A 19,777-nucleotide genomic window follows, 5' to 3' on the forward strand; every position below is an offset into this window, starting at 1 on the left:
CGCGGAATATGGTTAGTAGGAGTATTAAGAATATCCATAGCGCAAAATCACCTCCACCATGAGCACACCCTTCACGTATAAACCCTAACTTTTACACAATCACACATCACAGCAAAATTAGGTACCTATTACTTGGTTAAATGTATTGAATTATTTTTTTGTTTTTTTTTTTCGTTTTTTTCCATTTTGTAAATGTTCGAAACTTTTTGAAAAAAATATGTAAGTATTCCATAGTGTTTTTGTTAGCTGTAGGATTACGAAATAAATATCTGACTTAATCCGTTTGATTTTTATATTTATAAAGAATCGCCGATGCATGTGCATTTTTCTATCACAGACACGAGTAAACTTTTCCTTAAGTTATAATCATTCTGACAGATATTTATAAAAAGCGTTTATATCATATTCATTCAAAACTAAACACACACCATCACAATCAAATTTTCAAAAAAATGTTGTTTAATTGTTTTTGCTATATGTATCTTACGTTCCTGTATTATTATAAAATAAATAAACTAATTCCATTATAATAGTATAAATTATTAAAACATTGAGCATTTGATGATCATTAATGTTAGATAGAAAACCGCGCTTCAATACAAAAGTCCCCTTACGTTCGGATCTCGTATATCATGAACGCATTAGCACTCAGCGGTTAACCGCTTTCACCTGCAATTATTATCACCCACCACTCTAAATATCGACAATTTGGGCCGATATTTAGCAATAATTGAACCCCTAATCGTGTGATCGTAATTGAGCGAAGTTTAATAGCTGCTATGTCAAGTTGACTATCATCTGGGGATCCGCCATTTTGAAGTTGTACTTGTATTAGCATTATTTTTACTAACATTGAAATAATAATAATCTTGAAATTACATTAGAAGTAAATAGTAAGTACACCGCATTTTACCTTATCCTCATTTGCACTTCCATTGTATGTAAATTGTGAGATTACGTATTTTTAAACGTATTTCTAGATAAATCTAAATATGGATTGTCAACTTTAGAATGGTACATTCTTAACCTGATTACAACGAATTAATTTTCTTACTAAGAAGGCTATTAACACTCGTTCAAACACTTGTGACAGATAAAGGTAAACCTCTTGGCAAAACGTAATACATGATCTCAATTAAGAACCAAATTCAAAGTAAATTATCAAAAATTATAGGGCATTAGTGACATTTAATTAACTTATCTAATATATAAAATTCTCGTGTCACAGTTTTCGTTGCCATACTCCTCCGAAACGGCTTGACCGATTTTGATGAAATTTTTTGTGCTTATCCGGTATCTATGAGAATCGGCCAACATCTATTTTTCATCCCCCTAAATGTTAAGGGTAGTCCACCCCTAAATATTTTATTTTTATTTTTAGATTTATTTCTTTATGATACATACAACCCCTAACTTTCACCCCTCTACGATCAACCCCTATTTTTTATTATAAATGATATACATGGCAAAACGACGTTTGCCGGATCAGCTAGTATTAATATAAGAATTGATTTAAGGAAGCCCAGGTTAGTGAAAAACATTTTTAACTTTCCAATATGAACTTATTTTAAACTATAGTTACACTTCAACTTTTAATTGTTCCCTCTGAGCTAAAGGTTTTCTTAACACTAAGACAGTAATACTTATTTTTTACATTTATTAATCAGTAATTGTCTAGATTGTATTTGTTTTTTTTTATTAGATTTAAGTTCTCCGTACCTGTTCTATTTACAGAACCGGCGGTGGCTTCCGATACCTTTTCCTTTTCTAACAAGAGATGAATGTCATCCGACGGAGGTTGCAACGCCGAATCAGCAATTGGTGTTGCAACATTCCCGTCCCAATGCTCACCGGTATCTACAAAAAACTTTTATTTAGAACTCATTTTATATAGAAAAGAATTTATGACATTAATTAACATAACTCCGTAGTGACTACAAACACGACGTCACCCTGAATCGCACTATCAAAGTTATTCTTAGTAAGGATATATTTATTATATACGTGTCCTCGACCTCAATAGCTACATTGCCAGCCAGCCAGACCTTGTTTCGAGTGGTCGAGGTTCCTCCTGCAATTTTGGTAAAAAGAGGTTTTATTAAACTAGTTTTCATAGAACATCCACCTTGATGGCTGGAAATCTTCCACAGTCTGTATCACAAGGCCTTTTTTTGCGAACTAGCGAACTGTGGAATCGACTGCCGGTGGGGGGTCTTCTCTGAGAGACACGACCTCCAACTTTCAAGGTTATAGTGTACTCCTCCCTCAAAGGCCGCCAACGCACCCAGTAAATGACTGACCATGGGCTGCGATGACTGTCCCGTAGGCTCACCCCTCTATTATATAAAAAAAAATTGTGCGTGTACTAGGTGTACACACGTAAGAAGTGAAACTTCTTTATGATCTTATTTTTTGAAAAATGATCTACTATATGCAACTTTACAGAAATTCGTTAAATTAGATAAAGTTTAACAAAAGGCTTTTATTATCATAGACATGAATACAAATATGTATTTCATTTTACCTTATTACTACGAAGATTATTATAGAATTTCATTAATTGTAATAGAATTGTTACTATCATTGAAAAACGTGACGATTTGCTACAAAATTTCTCCCATACGTCGATAAAGAAGTTTCAATCCAACGCCGATAAAGAAGTTAGACTTCAAAAAGCAACATGGCGCGTAACCGAAAAACGTGACGATTTGCTACAAAATTTCTCCCATACGTCGAAAAAGAAGTTTCACTTCAAAAAGATGGCGCGTAACGGAAAAATGTGACGCGTAACGAAAAAATTTTATACTAAATTTTTTTCCAACCCCGATAAAGAAGTTTCACTTCAAAAACCAACGGTTTGGCCGCATTTGACATTCGCTTTTTTTATTACACACCTGAATCATCAAATAGCCCCTCATCTTTATTCATGACCGGTGTGTGTATGACTTCATCCTTTTCCGCCGGACTCTCGTATCTTTCTATCAATACACCTAAGGGCACTGTAAACAAAAGTCGTGACTTAGGACCATAACGCCGAGGTATTTGAAAATGAAATGAAAATATTTATTGCCTTTTAATGTTAGTACGAACTGGGTGGCTCCATTTAATCAAATTGTTGTTTATATTAGAAGTAAACTAGTCTTTCCTACAATGAAATTTGGTTTGAATTAAAACGCGACTTAAAAATAACACGGGTCAACACAAAATTTGACTTTGAAGCATAAATTTTCTTTATTTTAAGTACAAAATATGAAAAAAATTGCTTTTGTATTGACAGTCTGTGCTTTTATTTTTTAATTGAAGATGGAACCATTTAAATCCATTAAATCATTAAACCATTAAATCATTTAAACCAATTTATAAAAATGGAAATTATTAAAAAGGGCAAGCTTTTACGTTTCTTCTATATTCGAAGTATTTTGTATTAATAAACTCCGAATATAGTCAAAAATTCGTATTATTAATCTTATTAGCTGCCCCCACGAACTTCGTTTCACCATAATACGCTTATTACTTAGCCTACCTTTTTAGTAGTTACATACAAACATTTGAAACATTTTGCCATACCGTGGGCTTTTCGGGAATAATAACCTAAGTACTATTTAAACAATATTTTTAAAATTTTCTCTCCAAAAAAGCCTTCCACAGAGTTCAAATATACAAAAAAAATACTCTAATTGGTCCAGCCGTCTTCGAGTGTTGCGGTTAACATTGCAACATTTAGCTAATCATTTTTATTTATATAGATATACGTACTTCACCTATAACTATATAGTACGAATAAGTTATTATATATCTATACGTATAAATAGTAAGTTATTGTCCCTTTGCCCTGAATTTAAAGACTCATTTTCAATATGTAATTATTATTAACCACGACAATAGAATCTTCAAAAAAACATACCACACGCATAAGCAATTTTAAGGTACGGCCTCGAAGTTGGGTTGCAGGGGGACCCAAACGTTTTGCGATTTGCCACCACAAGGCATCGCCTTTTTCCATGACATATCTGCATCACGGTCTCCAATGCGTAGGGGGCCGTGCAACCTGTCAATATACATTATGGTTAATACACTTTTAGCTAGTAACGCGAATTTTTCAACGTTTTTTTAAAAATTATTAAAATGCTGTACTGTCTGAGATCGGTCCATGGAAACAGTAAAAGTATATTTTAAGTTTTTTTTGACGTTCATAAGTGTATATTGCGTTACCTATATGAATAAATGATTTTGACTTTATGATATACACTGGCCCGGTACGATTTCGAGCGAAAAACCAATATAGTCTAAATTTGTTATTTTATTATTTGTCGAAAAGTTATTTAGCTAGTACATAAAGCCACGCACAGTTAAACTAAGTGAATATTCATTTTTAAATGTTTAAATTTTTTATATTTCCATTTATAACTTCATTTTTAAAACGTCAAGTATCTAAACATTTTTAAAACGTGAGGGAAAGTGTTGTGAACTAAAAATACCGAAATGGATAAAAGTTCAATCAAACATTTTACTAATTATTTAAGTAGGAATATATTGTGTTACAATATGTGTTTATTCATATATTACAGCCGTAATGACGTGCGAGTTTGTGAGTAATAACATACCATGAATAAACACTAGGACCTAAAAATATTAAGACAATATTTTTCGATTTTGTTCCCATTGGAGAGACGTTTGGGCCGTGGGGTTCAACTGCACAGGCGCTTGGTAGATAGTACCGGTGACCCAAGAGCTAGTGCTTAACTCGCTCAGCGAAAAGTTACTAATGTAAAAACAATTGACTGCCGGAAACTGCACTTCCATTTCCGGCAGTCAATTGTTTTTTCTTGGGCCAAAGGCATGAGATACGTGGCCACTCTAACTGGACCAACAACTATTGCAAATATTAATTATACTTACTTTCATCATCCACGCCCTGGGCTTGTGGGCAGGTCATAGAGTGAGCCTCAATCGCCATTCTTCCATAGTGAGCTTCGTAGATGGCCAGCCGAGAGTAGCGGCTGCAACTTAACTTTATTATATCGTCCTCGCATGCCGTTCGACTCCGGAATTCATCTGTTGAAAATTAATAATAATCAGTGGTGCTACAACCTCTTTAGGTCTTTGTCTCAGATTTCTGAATCTGTTTCATGATCATTTTTAAATCTAATAAGCAAGTAGGTGATCACTGAGCCTGACACAAGGCAGGCCGGTTTCCTCACGATTGTTTCCTTCACCGTTCGAGCGAATGTTAAATGCGCACATAGAAAGAAAGTCCATTGGTGCACAGGGATCGAACCTACGACCTCAGGGATGAGAGTCGCACCCTGAAGCCACTAGGCCAACACTTTTATAATGATTTTATATGTTCCTTCTTATTTTCAAATAGCACAAGAGCTAATAAAATATGTGTGTTATAAAAGGCAGAACTAAACAATACCTACATTGGGAAACAAAAGAAGAAATACTGACGCAGTGAAGCGACAAGAGGGGTGAGTACTAGGAGATAATAGGTGTATGAAGTTCTGTATGTGTGACTTTTTTACTTATTGCCTGTCCCTTACATATTATCATATAATAATAATGACTTTAAAAATATATTTTTGAATTAATCTGCCTCCAGTGCCTGACACACGCCGTCGACTTTTTGTGTCTAAGACATGTCGGCTTCCACACGACTTTCCCCTTTACCGTTCAAGCAAATGTTAAATGCGCACATAGAAAGAAAGTCCATTGGTGCACAGCCGGGAATTGAACTTACGACCTCATGTATGAGAGTCGCACGCTGAAGCCACTAGGCCAACAGCAGTGTTGGCCTAGTACTCATTAAAAATGAAGCATTTATTTTTATAAGTTTCGAAATTCTATACTAAAAATTGAAACAAAAAACATTAAAAATTGAACATTCACTCACATAAATGATATAAGAACATTAAAATGATAAAGAAATTGTATTATTTATAATCAGAGATCAGAGCCCGTTCTTAATACTGAGTTTTTGTTCTGGGATCCCAAGGTTGTGACATCAGCGCTACGGATATTGAGAGACAATACCTCAAGTACGGTGCAGCAGTTTTTAAAAGAGTTAAATAGTATACATGAGACTATATCCTTGTAATCAGTTTCAGGCATGTGTTTCATTCGTTAACTTGAACTGTGTTCCGTCCACATCACATAATCACAATTTGAGAGAATTGGCACTTTAGTTACAAAAGTGTAATTCGACTGATTTAAATACAAATCAGTCGTAACAGCTGATGACGTTATTATTAAGTACCTAATACAATAGAATTCAGCCGGGACCTTTGATTTTGGTCAATACACCTGGTATGTTGTTATAAACGATGTTCTGGTAAACGGTTTTGACTGTATAGTAGACTCCACAGACGGTAGACGGATTGTAGACTCCAGTATGTAAAACCAATACGTTTTTTTTTCGTAGCGGTCAGTCTCAATGTTAGTCAACGCTTGTCAACATTGAATGTAAACATTGCTTATACAATAGTAATATATCACCGTCAAAGAGTGACGGGGAATTATGATCCTAATGAACTCTATATGGCAATGCTTTCATCTAGTAATTAATTGATAGGCGATATTGCGGCTATTTTCCTGTTTTGACGAAAACGTGAGATTGCCTTTGGTATACATAGTTCTAATTGACGAAATGTGTTTATAGAATTTCTATTGTTTATGTAAATCTAACGCACGGCATCTGCTATGATTCGTACATATTTCTATAGCGCTACTATAGTTATTACTACTCGTAGCCGTACTATAGTTATTACGACTGGTATTTCAAATATAGAACCTACTCTTCAGTAATTATTTCAGGTTTGAAGATTACAGAGGAACAGTTACTGTAGAAGGTTTTTTTATATAAAACAGGGAACAAATGGGCAGGAGGCTCACCTAATGTTAAGTGATACCGCATGGACACTCTCAATGCCAGAGGGCTCGCGAGTGCGTGGCCGGCCTTTTAAGAATTGGTACGCTTTTTTCTTGAAGAACCCTAATTGAATTGATTCGGAAATACTTCAGTGGGCAGCTGGTTCCACATTGTGGTGCGCGGAAAAAACAGTCATAAAAAACGCTCAGTTGTGGAACGACGGACGTCGAGGTGAAATTTCGTGTTCTGCCTCGACGTCCGATGATAAAACTCAGCTGCTCGTATAATGATATTAATCCGAACAACTATTCTGAACACTCAATAGTAAATGATTCACGTACACGCCATTCTATAGCTCAGATTATGCAAGTATTTTGTCAAACTTTAAATGATGAATGTAATGATTTCGATTATGTTTACTTACTGCAAGAAGATACCGGCATGCTTTAGACTCCTAAAAGGCAGTGTTACGCAGATACACTTATCACCACTTGGCTTTAAATTTGGCCTATGTTTGCAACGACGCATTCAGACAACTGACTCAGTTCCCCAAGAACACATAAATAATACCAAAGCATAATATTTCCTACCCGACGTATGAAATTATTTAAATAACTTCAATCCTTCATCGACCTTATCACTCGTAATCAATGTATATTAATTATAGCCGCTATTCGAAATACAAAACATGTCAAACGCCAATCAGCGTGGAAACCCGCTCCAACTAATTCATAACTGTTCAATATTAATTACTCAATTAATTAGATTGCATAATTGGCCATATTCTATGTAAACACGCCAACAACCCTTTCCATTAGAAATCCAAAACCACAAAATAAAAGCTTCGAGTATTCTTTGTTCAATTTTACTTTGAGGGAACCTTAATGGATTCGTTACTTTATGTGTAAACTGGCGTTTAATAACATCCAAATTCCATTGTCTATTGGTTAGTATCTAAATAGAAATGCAATATTACGTCAAGTCTAATTAAGATTAGCTCTTAAGCTTCAAGGAATATTATAAGATTGGAGAGTTTTATAGTATAGAAACATGAAGTTTTTCAATGCATTTTATGACAGCTCGGTGAGAAAAGTTTACTTAAACTGAAGTATATGATATATATATATATATATATATATATATATTACAAACAATTTCACGTGTTAACTGATACTTAAACTAATAAAACAACAAGGTGACCCTGCAACCAGAACTAATCTAATCGTACCAATGAATGGACAAACGTCCATGCAGATCGAAGTACTTTCAAAATTCTCACCTCGATTTAAAACGATAATTACACAATATTAACTTACAAATAGAGACAAAGTAACACCATTAACTTTAAAATCGCGCGTTTTTAACGCTAGTCTAGCCAACAACAAATGAACGGCGCACCTATGGCCACTCCCGGGCGTGTCCGGCCGGTGACCTCTCCCCGGAATTTAATAACATCACATAAATCACTACACTGGCTTTGCCCTCGTAAAACTATTGCCACGATTACCAACCCCTCATACTATTTGAGGAAGCTTGCGTGATTTGGAAATGCATATTGCTAGGAACCAATAAGTTTGTTTAATTTATTGATTAAACAATAAGAAATATAGTCTACGACAGTACGCAAAATACGGAGACGCTTTGACACTAACAAACTTCCTTAGTCTATGATAAATTATTGAGTAATTTCTAGAAAATAGCAGTCGAGGTAGCCCTTTATCTTAAATATCTACAGCAGTGTTTCCCAACCTTACATTGTTATGCTATTCAACATACGTATAACTTTTAATTTAAAAAAAATATCGTTAAGCTCAGGAAAAACAGATTATAAAAAATAAATCAGTGGCGCCATAACCTCTTTAGGTCTGGGCCTCAGATTTCTCAATCTATTTCATGATTATTTTTCGATCTAATAGGCAAGTAGGTGATCAGCCTCCAGTGCCTGACACACGTCGACTTTTTGGTCACGATGTTTTGTTTCACCGTTCGAGCGAATGTTAAATGCGCACATAGAAAGAAAGTGCACAGCCGGAGATCGAACCTACGACCTCAGGGCTGAGAGTCGCACGCTGAAGCCACTAGGCCAACACTGCTCGACGTAGATTATACCTATCATATTTTTCCTTTTCTATCTTGAGTGAGTGACGACATACATATATGCCTCATATAGTGAAGGCATACATACATATGACATATATGTATGCTTTCATATCTGAATCACAATTCATAATACACTCTTATATCAAGATAAATAGATATCTAAGTTATGAAGCATTACATCCAAACATTTCTGCAAGAAATCTGTCATAATAAAAGAAAATATTAAACACCATGAATATTTTAAAAACAAAGAAATGGAAATCCAAGCAGTAGGTGCGTTAATTAAAACCAAACGAGATCCTTTAGTAATATCGGCCACATATACCATGGTATATTAAAAATGAAAGTATCCACAAGGATCTTAATGTGGATACAGTACTAGATACGGTGAAACGATGCCTTAGCTCAATTGAACGGGCTACATAACCATGTAAATGCTAGATACAGCAGGAATAAGACACCTAAAAAGAACTTTCGAGTTAATATACACTAGTAGTGAATATAAGTGCAAGTGCGGTATCTCGGACACAAGAATACATGGTGTAAAAACAGTATAGATCAATGTAATCCGTTTTAGCTTTGTTTAATATCTATAAGTTTTTATTTTTGTAATATGTATGTGTTTAGCTGTAATACAACTTATAAATAAATAAATAAATACCTTTAGTCCACGTTTTATAAGTTTAGTTTTTGTTCGTTTGTCTTAAGAAATAGTAGTTTCAAAACGTCGTAACTACATATTGCCCTCTATGAAATAATAAGCCCTTAAGACCCACATGAATAAATAAACGAACGATAAATCAGGATCGCTTGCGGGCTTCAGCAGAATCTTACGTGAACTAAAAAGAAAGAGCCAATAACTTTCCCATAATGGCTGTGACGACTAGACCCCTACTGAATGAAAGAATAATATCGGCTCAGTTATTCAATGTTTTATTTTCGCAATGCTATCAAATGAAGTATGGTACTGAGAAACTAGGTGTTCTTATTACTATTCCATGTTTTTTTTTCTTGTGTACAATTACTGCTTACGACATTCCTATTTTTATACATCTTACAGTAGGAAATTAAGTCTTTCTTTTTAAATCATCTCTGCACGAAGACATCATTACGATCTAGACTAACTTAAGACTAATAAGTAATTTTAAACTACCCTCATTTACTAAAAAGGACATTTAACATAAGAAAGTGTCTAATGACACTCCTTACAGCCTCTATTAAGAAGAAGACATTCTGTTCTTGTGTACTATTTAATTCCATTTTCATACGTAGCGAACTTTCCAAGAAAGTTCTTTTTTTTACAAATTGCGCATGTGCTTTATCACGAAGATGCCTCAATATCGCCAGTTATTAATTAAATAAGTAAAAACATACAAAAACATACTTAACTACTGGTACAATACAAAAACTGACAACGCAATAGGGTTCAAATACGAATTGCTTGTATGTAATTACTAACACTAGTCTGAAATAAACTTTCTTTTTCTAATACAGATTTTTCTTTCATACTGTATATTCAAACTGTCTTCCCAAAACTGTAGAAAGAATTTATGTGACGACTATAGAATCCTACACGTTATATATTTATTAATTTATTTATGCTTTATTACCTTATTCACAAAATACACATAACAAAAATACAAAAAAAAAACCGTATATACCGTATTGCGCTGGGCTATGGTCAAATTATGTTGACCTGTCATGTTCTTATACAATACTAGCTGTCCCGGCAAACGTTGTTTTCCCATGTATATCATTTGTAATAAAAAAAGGTTAATCGTAGAGGGGTTAAAATTAGGGGTTGTATGTATTTTTTAATGTTGTATCATAAAAAAAAATAAATGATTAAAATTTATCTAAAAATCAAAAAATAATTTAGGGGTGAACTACCCTTAACATTTAGGGGGATGAAAAATAGATGTTGTCCGATTCTCAGACATACCCAATATGCACACAAAATTTCATGAGAATCGGTCAAGCCGTTTCGGAGGAGTTTATCTACAAACACCGCGACACGAGAATTTTATACATTAGATAATGTTTTTCGTAGAACATACAGGTAATAATACTTACGAGGTCTGCACTTATAAGCGACTTCCACGAAGTTTCTTGCATGTGGACAAGGATCTGCTGTGCCTGGCTTTAGTTTTGTGCTGAATTTGCAACTTGGTTTCTTCTGGCAAGCTACCACCACAGTTTGGAGAATTGAGTACTGTTAAGAAGATTCAAGTTTAATGTACATTTATTTATAATTAGCTAAATATCGCTTCAATGGTTCTGTTATAAATTAATTAAAAATAAATCAGTGGCGCTACAACCTCTTTAGGATTTTGCCTCAGATTTCTCAATCTGCTTCATGACCATTTTAAAATCTAATAGGCAAGTAGGTGATCAGCCTCCAGTGCCTGACACACGCCGTAGACTTTTTGGGTCTAAGACATGTCGGTTTCCTCAAGATGTTTTCCTTCACCGTTCGAGCAAATGTTAAATGCGCACATAGAAAGAAAGACCATTGGTGCACAAACGGAGATCGAACCTACGACCTCAGGTATGAGAGTCTCACGCTGAAGCCACTAGGCCAACATTGCTCTATCTATAAATTAATTACCCACATTTTAAATTATTCAAATTTACTACTTTATCTCTTCTAAAGAAATATATGACCTCAAAGATAAGAGTCGCACCCTGAAGCCACTAGGCCAACACTGCTCATAATAAAAATTTATTAAACTAAAACATTAGTGCAACTGCCGTCCGGGTCCGTATAAACATATCTCATCTTAGTCCCTACTAAAAGAAAAAAGAATTGTGTACAGACTGCGAAACTTAGTACATGAAAAAATGTGTTCGTGTACTAGTGTACACACGTAAGAAGTGAAACTTCTTTATGACCTTATTTTTCAAAAAAATTATCTACTATATGCAACTTTACAGAAATTGGTTAAATAAAATAAAATTAGATAAAGTTTAACAAAAGGGTTTTATCCTCATATACATACAATTATTTCATTTTACCTTATTACTACTAAGATTATTACAAAATTTCATGAATTATAATAGAATTATTACTATCATTGTTTTCGTTATTATATATTTTTGTTATTAATGGCTTCGAAACTCTTCGAATCAACCGTGGTAATATAATATAAGATGCGCGTAACGAAAGAATGTGACGTGTAACCGAAAAATGTGACGCGTAACCGAAAAATGTGACGGCATTTTTTTTTCCAACGCCGATAAAGAGTTTCGCTTCAATAATAATTAATCTAAACATAATAAAACAAGTGATAAGAACAAATCATTTATACTATCCTATTTTCTAAACAAACAAAATGATATACAACCTGCATAGCAGTGGGCCGCAGACACTTCTCAACATCAGATACGTTTTGTGGTTCAGTCTTGCAATTATAACCTCCTGGCGATGCCTTCCCATATTGAGCAACTTGTATACTAATATAGGTCCCTTTAGCACAAGACAATGACACATCTTCGTCGTAACATGCTGCCCGCTGTATCGTCTTTAGAGTACCAGCCAGCAGTCCTGTATATACATATAAACTTAGAATTAATATTTATAATTATACACATAGACACACATTTTTAGTGGGTGCGTTGCCGGCCTTAACTAAATTTAACTAATTAAACTTAATTTAGAAAATTAAAGGTTTTATATATATATTCCACAGAGTTAAGAACCTCTTTAGTAACGTAAGGAATACCAGTAAGCTTCCCGGTGCTGCAGACTTCCATGGGAGATGGCTAGCTTTATTCTAAGTGACCCTGCATGATTTCCAGTAAAAAAAATCTAGGCGATTGTTACGTTAGAGTTGTCCTTAATATAAACTCGGGCTTAAAATTACAATATAGTCTGGGTTTTCGCTACAAGCTTACAAGATCCTGAACCTATATTTTGCACAGGATAAGAAATCTTCGGTAGTATAGTGGTCAGTATCCCCGCCTGTCACGCGGGAGACCGGGGTTCGATTCCCCGCCGGAGAGAACTTTTTATTATTTTATTTTTACAGATTGTTCTATTTCAAATTTAAAAACGGAATATATATTCTCACTATTTTAAAATCAATATAATTATTACTACATCAACATTGAGAACCAATTATGATTTTCATCTAGAAATATAATTTGCGTATGGCGACTTAAGCTTTAGCAAATTGATCGTTAAGCAATTAATCTATAAGTTATGTTATTAACTGATCGCTTGTAATTAGAATATTTATTTGGTAGCGACAATGTTATAAATAATTATAAAAACAATTATATAAATAATTATAAAAAAAATTATATAAATAATTATAAAAAAAATTATATAAATAATTATTAAAACGAATTATCGGGTACAAGGATAATATACCTTCACGGTAAGATTTTGTTTATTATCCTCTTAGAGGTACAGAAAATCAAAATATTTGAATCCAATTATATCTATTACTAGTGTACTGTTTACGTAGATGTTCTAATGGTTTGCAAATTGCTTAAGTTAATTGCATTTATCACACGTTTACACACAAGTAATTATAATACTGTGTTGGTCTAGTGGCTTTAGCGTGCGAATCTCATCCCTGAGGTCGTAGGTTCGATCCTCGGCTGTGCACCAATGGACTTTCTTTCTATGTGCGCATTTAACATTCGCTCGAACGGTGAAGGAAAACATCGTGAGGAAACCGACATGCCTTAGACCCAAAAGTCGACGTCGTGTGTCAGGCACTGGAGGTTGATCACCTACTTGCTTATTAGATTGAAAAATGATCATGAAGCAGATTCAGAAATCTGAGGCCTAGACCTAAAGACGTTGTAGTGCCACAAATTTTATTTAGTTATACTTATTTTAGTATAGTAGTTTTATTCTAGGAGTACATTGTCTTCACATTATTTTTTTAACTAATGTACCTATACAAAATAAATACCACTTATTTTAAAAGAGTAAATGTGGAGTTTCTTGCCCATTCTTCTCCTCACGTAACAACCTTTTGGTAGGGGCATCTAGAATCATCTTTATATTTTATTTGCCAGTCAAAAGTGCCATTTTAGGTGGTCTAATTAAAATAAATGATTTGACTAGACTTGACTGAGTTTTTAATGATTTAACTTGTTATTAGTGAAAATCTTAGTTTTAAAGCAATTTTGTCTAGTTTAATATTATATATATTTGTATATTGTATGTTTATAACTCTAAAACTACTGCACCGATATAATCCATTCTTCAACCATTACGATACATACATATATATATACATAAAATATGTGTGTCAGCCGAGACAGGGCGCTAGTATAATACAAAATAAAATTAAAGATAAAGTTTTCTTACAAAACTCAAGACAGAATACTTTTCCAACACTTATATTGCCGCCCGTTGCTTCCTAAATTTATGTTATCTGAAGGTATATGTACCCTTCGTAATTCAACAAAGTATTAAAAAATAATGGATGCCTCTCAGAGACCCGAAGGCCCCCAGTTGCCTTTTAATTTAATTATTTTAATTGTACTGTATTTCTGTATTACTGCAACGAAGTATTCATTAAATAAATTAAACAAATATTACACCACGCTAACAATCGAAACCTTGTTTCAACAACGAAATTGTATTTTAATAGCGCAGTGTGATTGAACGTTTGAAAATCAATAGGTAAAGGTGTTAAGTGATTTATGGCAGCAACTGTGCGCTGAAACAGTTTGCGAAACGATACATTCATGATTAATATATGTGCAGGATTTTTTATTCGAATAGTTTTTGTTTCACAAGGCATAATTCAAGGTCAATTTAAGCGACCAGTGCATCTTCTACCTAATTTACCATGGAGGGTCTACGGAGAATTTGTTTGCATTAATGACTACAGCTGAGTTTTATCCTCGGTCGTCGAGGCAGAATACGAAACTCCAGCTATCACCTCTACGTCCGTCGTTCCAGAACTGAGATCTTTGTAAGGCACGTTTTGCCACGCACCACCACTATGTGTAACCAGTTGCCCACTGAAGAATTTCCGAACCAATTCCACTTAGGGTCCTTCAAGATAAGAGTACCAATTCCTAAAAGGCCGATAATGCACTTGCGAGTGTGTGTGTCCATGGGCGGCGCTTATCCCTTAGCATCAGATGAGCGTCCTGCCCATTTGCCAGCAGTGCGTAGTCGGCCGATAGAATGGTTATATAGATGATTGTTTATTTTTTGAGTGTTTTATATATTTGTTCAATCACAATCCAACGCACAGTTTCTACTTTCAGGTCCCAAAGGCTATTCTTCAATGGCCTTAGGTTGGAATTACTTTCTTATTTATAACCACCCTTGGTTACCATGACCGTCAAAGCAATATATAAATGTGCTACTCGCGAAACACATGTTTACATCTTTTTTTCGTAAATTGTTTTCAGGTGTGTACAATAAAGACCCGTAATAATTGACGTTAATTCAACAAATGAAGCTTATAAGTGTGCAGACAATTGATTTCCTGCAATGTAATATTAAATAACTTTCACTGCCACCACATACCGTGTAGTTAAACAATGCGCTTAATTAGTTGCTTAAGCGTGCATTCTATTCTAGTTTATTCTATTGTTGAATCGACCTAATGGGTTGCCATGGTAACGTTGTTTTATGGTTATGCACATATTATGATAGAGTTGTAGCCGCATGGCGCGTTAAATTTACTTATCATTTAAATACTAAAATACAAATGTAATTTATCTCAGACAGGAAACATGCAAATGTTTTTGTAGATAACGCGAAATAAGTATTATAAATAATCATAATAATATTATATCTTTTTATATTGGATTCATTAATCAATTAGCCTCGCAATTTTTAATGAGATCATGGTCATAGCATAATTTAATCTACAATATAAAATATATGAAATAAATGAAGTTGTATAATCATAGTTATAAAGAAGTCTCTTTTTTTCGTCTGAATACGTAGATATTTTAAAAATACTATGTTTAGACACTATATTTATATTAAATCAGAAGGATTTGTCTGAGGAAGTACTACTGATTAGAATTAAATACTTCTTTTTAATTTGGATAGGCTATATCATATAGCATTTGAATCCATAGGTAGTATACCTATAATGATCTTATAAACAAATGCAAGTTCTTATGTTATGTCTCTACGTCCATTGGCGATAACTATGTACCTATGTACTTATTAACCTAAATGATTGTATACCAAAAGCGCTTCAACGTTTTTAGGTCTGGGCCTCAGATTCCTGTATCTGTATCATGATCATTTGTCAATCTAATAGGCAAGTAGGTGATCACTGAGCGTGACACACCGTCGACGTTTTCAATCGAGTTCGAGGTTCGAGCGAAGGTTAAATTTGTACATAAAAAGAAAGTCCAGCCAGGGATCGAACCTACGACCTCAGGGATGAGAGTCGCACCCTGAAGCCACTAGGATGATTAAACGACTATGATGATTATATATGTTCTTTCTTATTTGTAAATAGCACAAGAGCTAATAAAATATGTGTGTTATAAAAGGCAGAACTAAACAATGCCTACATTAGGAAACAAAAGAAGAAATACTGACGCAGTGAAGCGACAAGAGGGGTGAGTACTAGGAGATAATAGGCGTATGAAGTTCCTGTGTGACTTTTTTACTTATTGCCTGTAAGGGTTATCGCAGTGGACTTTAAAAATATATTTCTGAATTAATAAATGCGTTAATTTATGTATTATATATTATAGAATCTATTTTAATCATTTATTTCATTAAGAGCAGTAAAACCAGGCTTAGGCCCAGGAAAGTTGCAACTTTTGCAAGTTGTTAAGCGTGCTACTTTTAACCATGAAGTCGAACGATTTACCAATGGATTATTCTGTCTATAAGCACTAACACTCGCTGGTACGGTGAAAAACATCGCGAGGAAATGCCTTATGTTTTCTGTTTATGATACATTAAAAAATTACATGAATATTGAAAGGAGATGTTTTAAAGAAATTGATCGAACTATATAAGAGATATTTTTAGAGATTTCGAATGTCGTTTATAAAACACAATAAATTAAGATCTCGGTAGGTTTTTCTATTTAAACATGAAAAGTACAAACATACAAAATCTTGAACAATTTGTTACGATAACAAAATTAAGCTACCATATAAAATTAATGGAAAAGAAAATATTCATGAATCTCTTGACCCCACTCTCAGTTTTAAAAACACAAAAGTCTTAGTTGACCTACATGTGAGAAGGCTACATATAATTGGGCTGCCTAGCTAATAAAAATATTACAGTATGCATTTAATTGAACTCACATTTGATTAGAAGAATCCCCAACATTTTAACAAAATTTAAATTTCGTGTACCCAGTAGATATCCCAGACATCCCATTATCCCATTTGTCCCTCCTTTCTGGAGAACGCGTTTTGGCCAAAATTCACCGATGTCCAGTTTTTTTTTTTATAAAGACAATTCACACGAATTAACCTAGTCCCATGCTAAGCTGGTGAAGCTGGTGTTATGGGTACTAGGCAACGGATATACATACATATTATAGATAGATAGACATATAAATACATATTTAAACACCCAAGACCTGAGTACAACACCAAATGCTCATCACATCGATGTACGTCTCAGCCGAGGATCGAACCCGGGACCCATGGATTCGCAGTCAGGGGTATTAACCACTAGACCAATGAGTCGTCCATTGAGCATTCTGTTAAACGAGCTGGATCTGGATATCCATAGTTGCTCCCCTCACACATTAAGAGCAATTTTCGTTTAATGTTTATTTAAAATATATTATTGTTTTGTTTAATTTATTTTTATTATTTCTTATATGCTATGTTTGCCTGTAAGTGCTTGACACATTAAAAATTGTATTAAATTTTTCTTTTATCAATGTATCAGTGTGCCGAACGTTGGCAAGCTTTTATAAATAAATAAGAATAAAAAAATATATTCTTATTAGCAGAGAATAAAGAGTTAGCATCTGTCGCCATTTTAGCAAATTAGCCAAATCCCCTTCCTAAATGCTGGTCCATAGTAATATTATAAACATTGATAATAATGTATTCATACATAACACAGATCCATTTTAGTTAGAAAGTAGTAAAACTAGTTTTAGTACCAACAACAGCAGCCAATAGAAATAAATTTAAAATGAAATAAATAAACAGCCCACGCGTACACAGCCGAGTCCGACTGTTCTAGAGCGGTCGCCGCACGGCGATCTGCAGTTTCCATACTAAATTCATATCCGCAATACACGGACCACTCGAGCAGTTCTTGAGCGGTCAGAGCAGTCGCTTTGCGGTCGAGTTTCGCCGTGCGGTCGACTGCTTAGAGCTGCCGGACCCACCATACACGGACAAGCGGTTGCTGACGACCGCGCGCCACTCCCTCCCCACTCCCCGCTAAGTGTCAATCCGTTCGTTTCTTGATTGTAGAATTGTACGCTCCTACATACTACGGTGTCTTCTACGCCTACGCTTGCGTAATAGTAGTACAAGTAGCAGTGTTTCTTCATCGAAATCCATCTTGGAAATGAACTCGCATCAGAATTATTTTGCGGTCGAACACAACTGCTCCAAGCAGTCGTAGTCGACTGCATAATGCGGTCGTGTTGCAGTCGTGTACGAAATCAACGCGACCGCTCTACAGCAGTCGGCTCGCAACATGCGGTCCATCTATGGCCAGCGTTAGTCGTCAAGCGTACGCAGAATTACGCCCGAGGCACTGCAAAATCATGGCAGTCCCAATAGGATAGATTTGTATGCTTTTAACGATTCTAACTCAAAAACTACTTAGTAGTAGTCTACTACGTGTTTTGCGAAAGTAGATGTTTCAACTAGTTGGCCTAACCAAAATACGCTAAAAAGCTAATAGTTCAAGTGCACCCTTGTGGTGACCCCAGAGCTGATGCTTTCGTTTTTTTTTTTTTTTTTTTTTAACGTCAGGAAATGCTTTTACGCATATCCCTGCTGAATTTTACTCCAGCAGGGATTATGTGGGACTCAGACATAATATTTACACACCTACCCACTAAAACCTGACGGATGCCTTCGGCTCGCCAAAGGGCGGAGGCAGGTAACAGCTGTGCCCTATCCTTACCCCCGCCAAACGCGAATGCCACAATATCAACGTGACTCCTCCCACGAACAAATCATCAGCATCTTAACTTAGGGCAGACGTGCGAAAGCACGGCGTCGCTGTCCCAGTCGTCGTTTTCTTACCGGCGGAGCATCAGAATTGTTTTCGCGCTGACGCTCCGCATTCTCTTTCTCAGTCATGACGGCCTCACAAAAAGCCTTGAAGGCATTCCATGGGCCGTCATTGTCAGCTTCCACCATTCTTTGGATAATTAGTGGAAGCGACAGATTGCCAACAATGCTATCAGCAAGGACCGAGCGAAAGCCGTCCCAAGCCGGACACTCCTCAACAGTGTGCCTCACCGTATCCTCTCTACAGTCACAATGATGACAAGCAGGTGTCGCCTCTCTCCCAACGATTCGATGCAGGTAACTCCCAAAGCATCCATGCCCAGAGAGAACCTGAACGAGCCGATAGGAAAGCGATCCCCACCGTCGGTCCACCCAGTGTTTCAAGAAGGGACGAATATGATCAACGGTTTGTAAACCAAACCGACATTCACTTAACTCATCTCTCCATTCTAGCAAAATTAGGCGGCGATACTCCTCCTTCCAGACCTTGACTACCTCCAGAGGTGGGTCAAAACCACCACTCCTGGCTTCAGCTCGTCTCCAAAAAATTTCACCCAAAGCCAAAGCTTCCAAATGCCAAGGCGGAGTGGCGGCTATGACACATGCCGCGTCACAGGATACGGTACGGTA

General features: G+C 35.4%; 1 protein-coding gene and 1 non-coding gene across 2 annotated transcripts in view; one reads left to right on the forward strand and one right to left on the reverse strand.

Annotated features, from left to right (window-relative positions):
* Positions 1–19,777, reverse strand: part of LOC125057916 (protein eva-1-like) — a 50,504-nt gene that overhangs the window by 890 nt on the left and 29,837 nt on the right. Inside the window, exons 2-7 of the mRNA XM_047661879.1 lie at positions 12,313–12,512; positions 11,042–11,180; positions 4,900–5,055; positions 3,905–4,048; positions 2,895–2,999; positions 1,720–1,857 (exon numbers count right to left, since the gene is read on the reverse strand). Coding sequence (XP_047517835.1) covers positions 1,720–1,857; positions 2,895–2,999; positions 3,905–4,048; positions 4,900–5,055; positions 11,042–11,180; positions 12,313–12,512 — 882 coding nt within the window. The remainder of the gene's footprint in view (positions 1–1,719; positions 1,858–2,894; positions 3,000–3,904; positions 4,049–4,899; positions 5,056–11,041; positions 11,181–12,312; positions 12,513–19,777) is intronic.
* Trnad-guc lies at positions 12,899–12,970 on the forward strand. The gene has a single exon. It is a non-coding gene; the product is annotated as a tRNA-Asp (tRNA).

This window comes from Pieris napi, chromosome 17, assembly GCF_905475465.1.
Source record: "Pieris napi chromosome 17, ilPieNapi1.2, whole genome shotgun sequence".
Classification (NCBI taxonomy): domain Eukaryota; kingdom Metazoa; phylum Arthropoda; class Insecta; order Lepidoptera; family Pieridae; genus Pieris; species Pieris napi.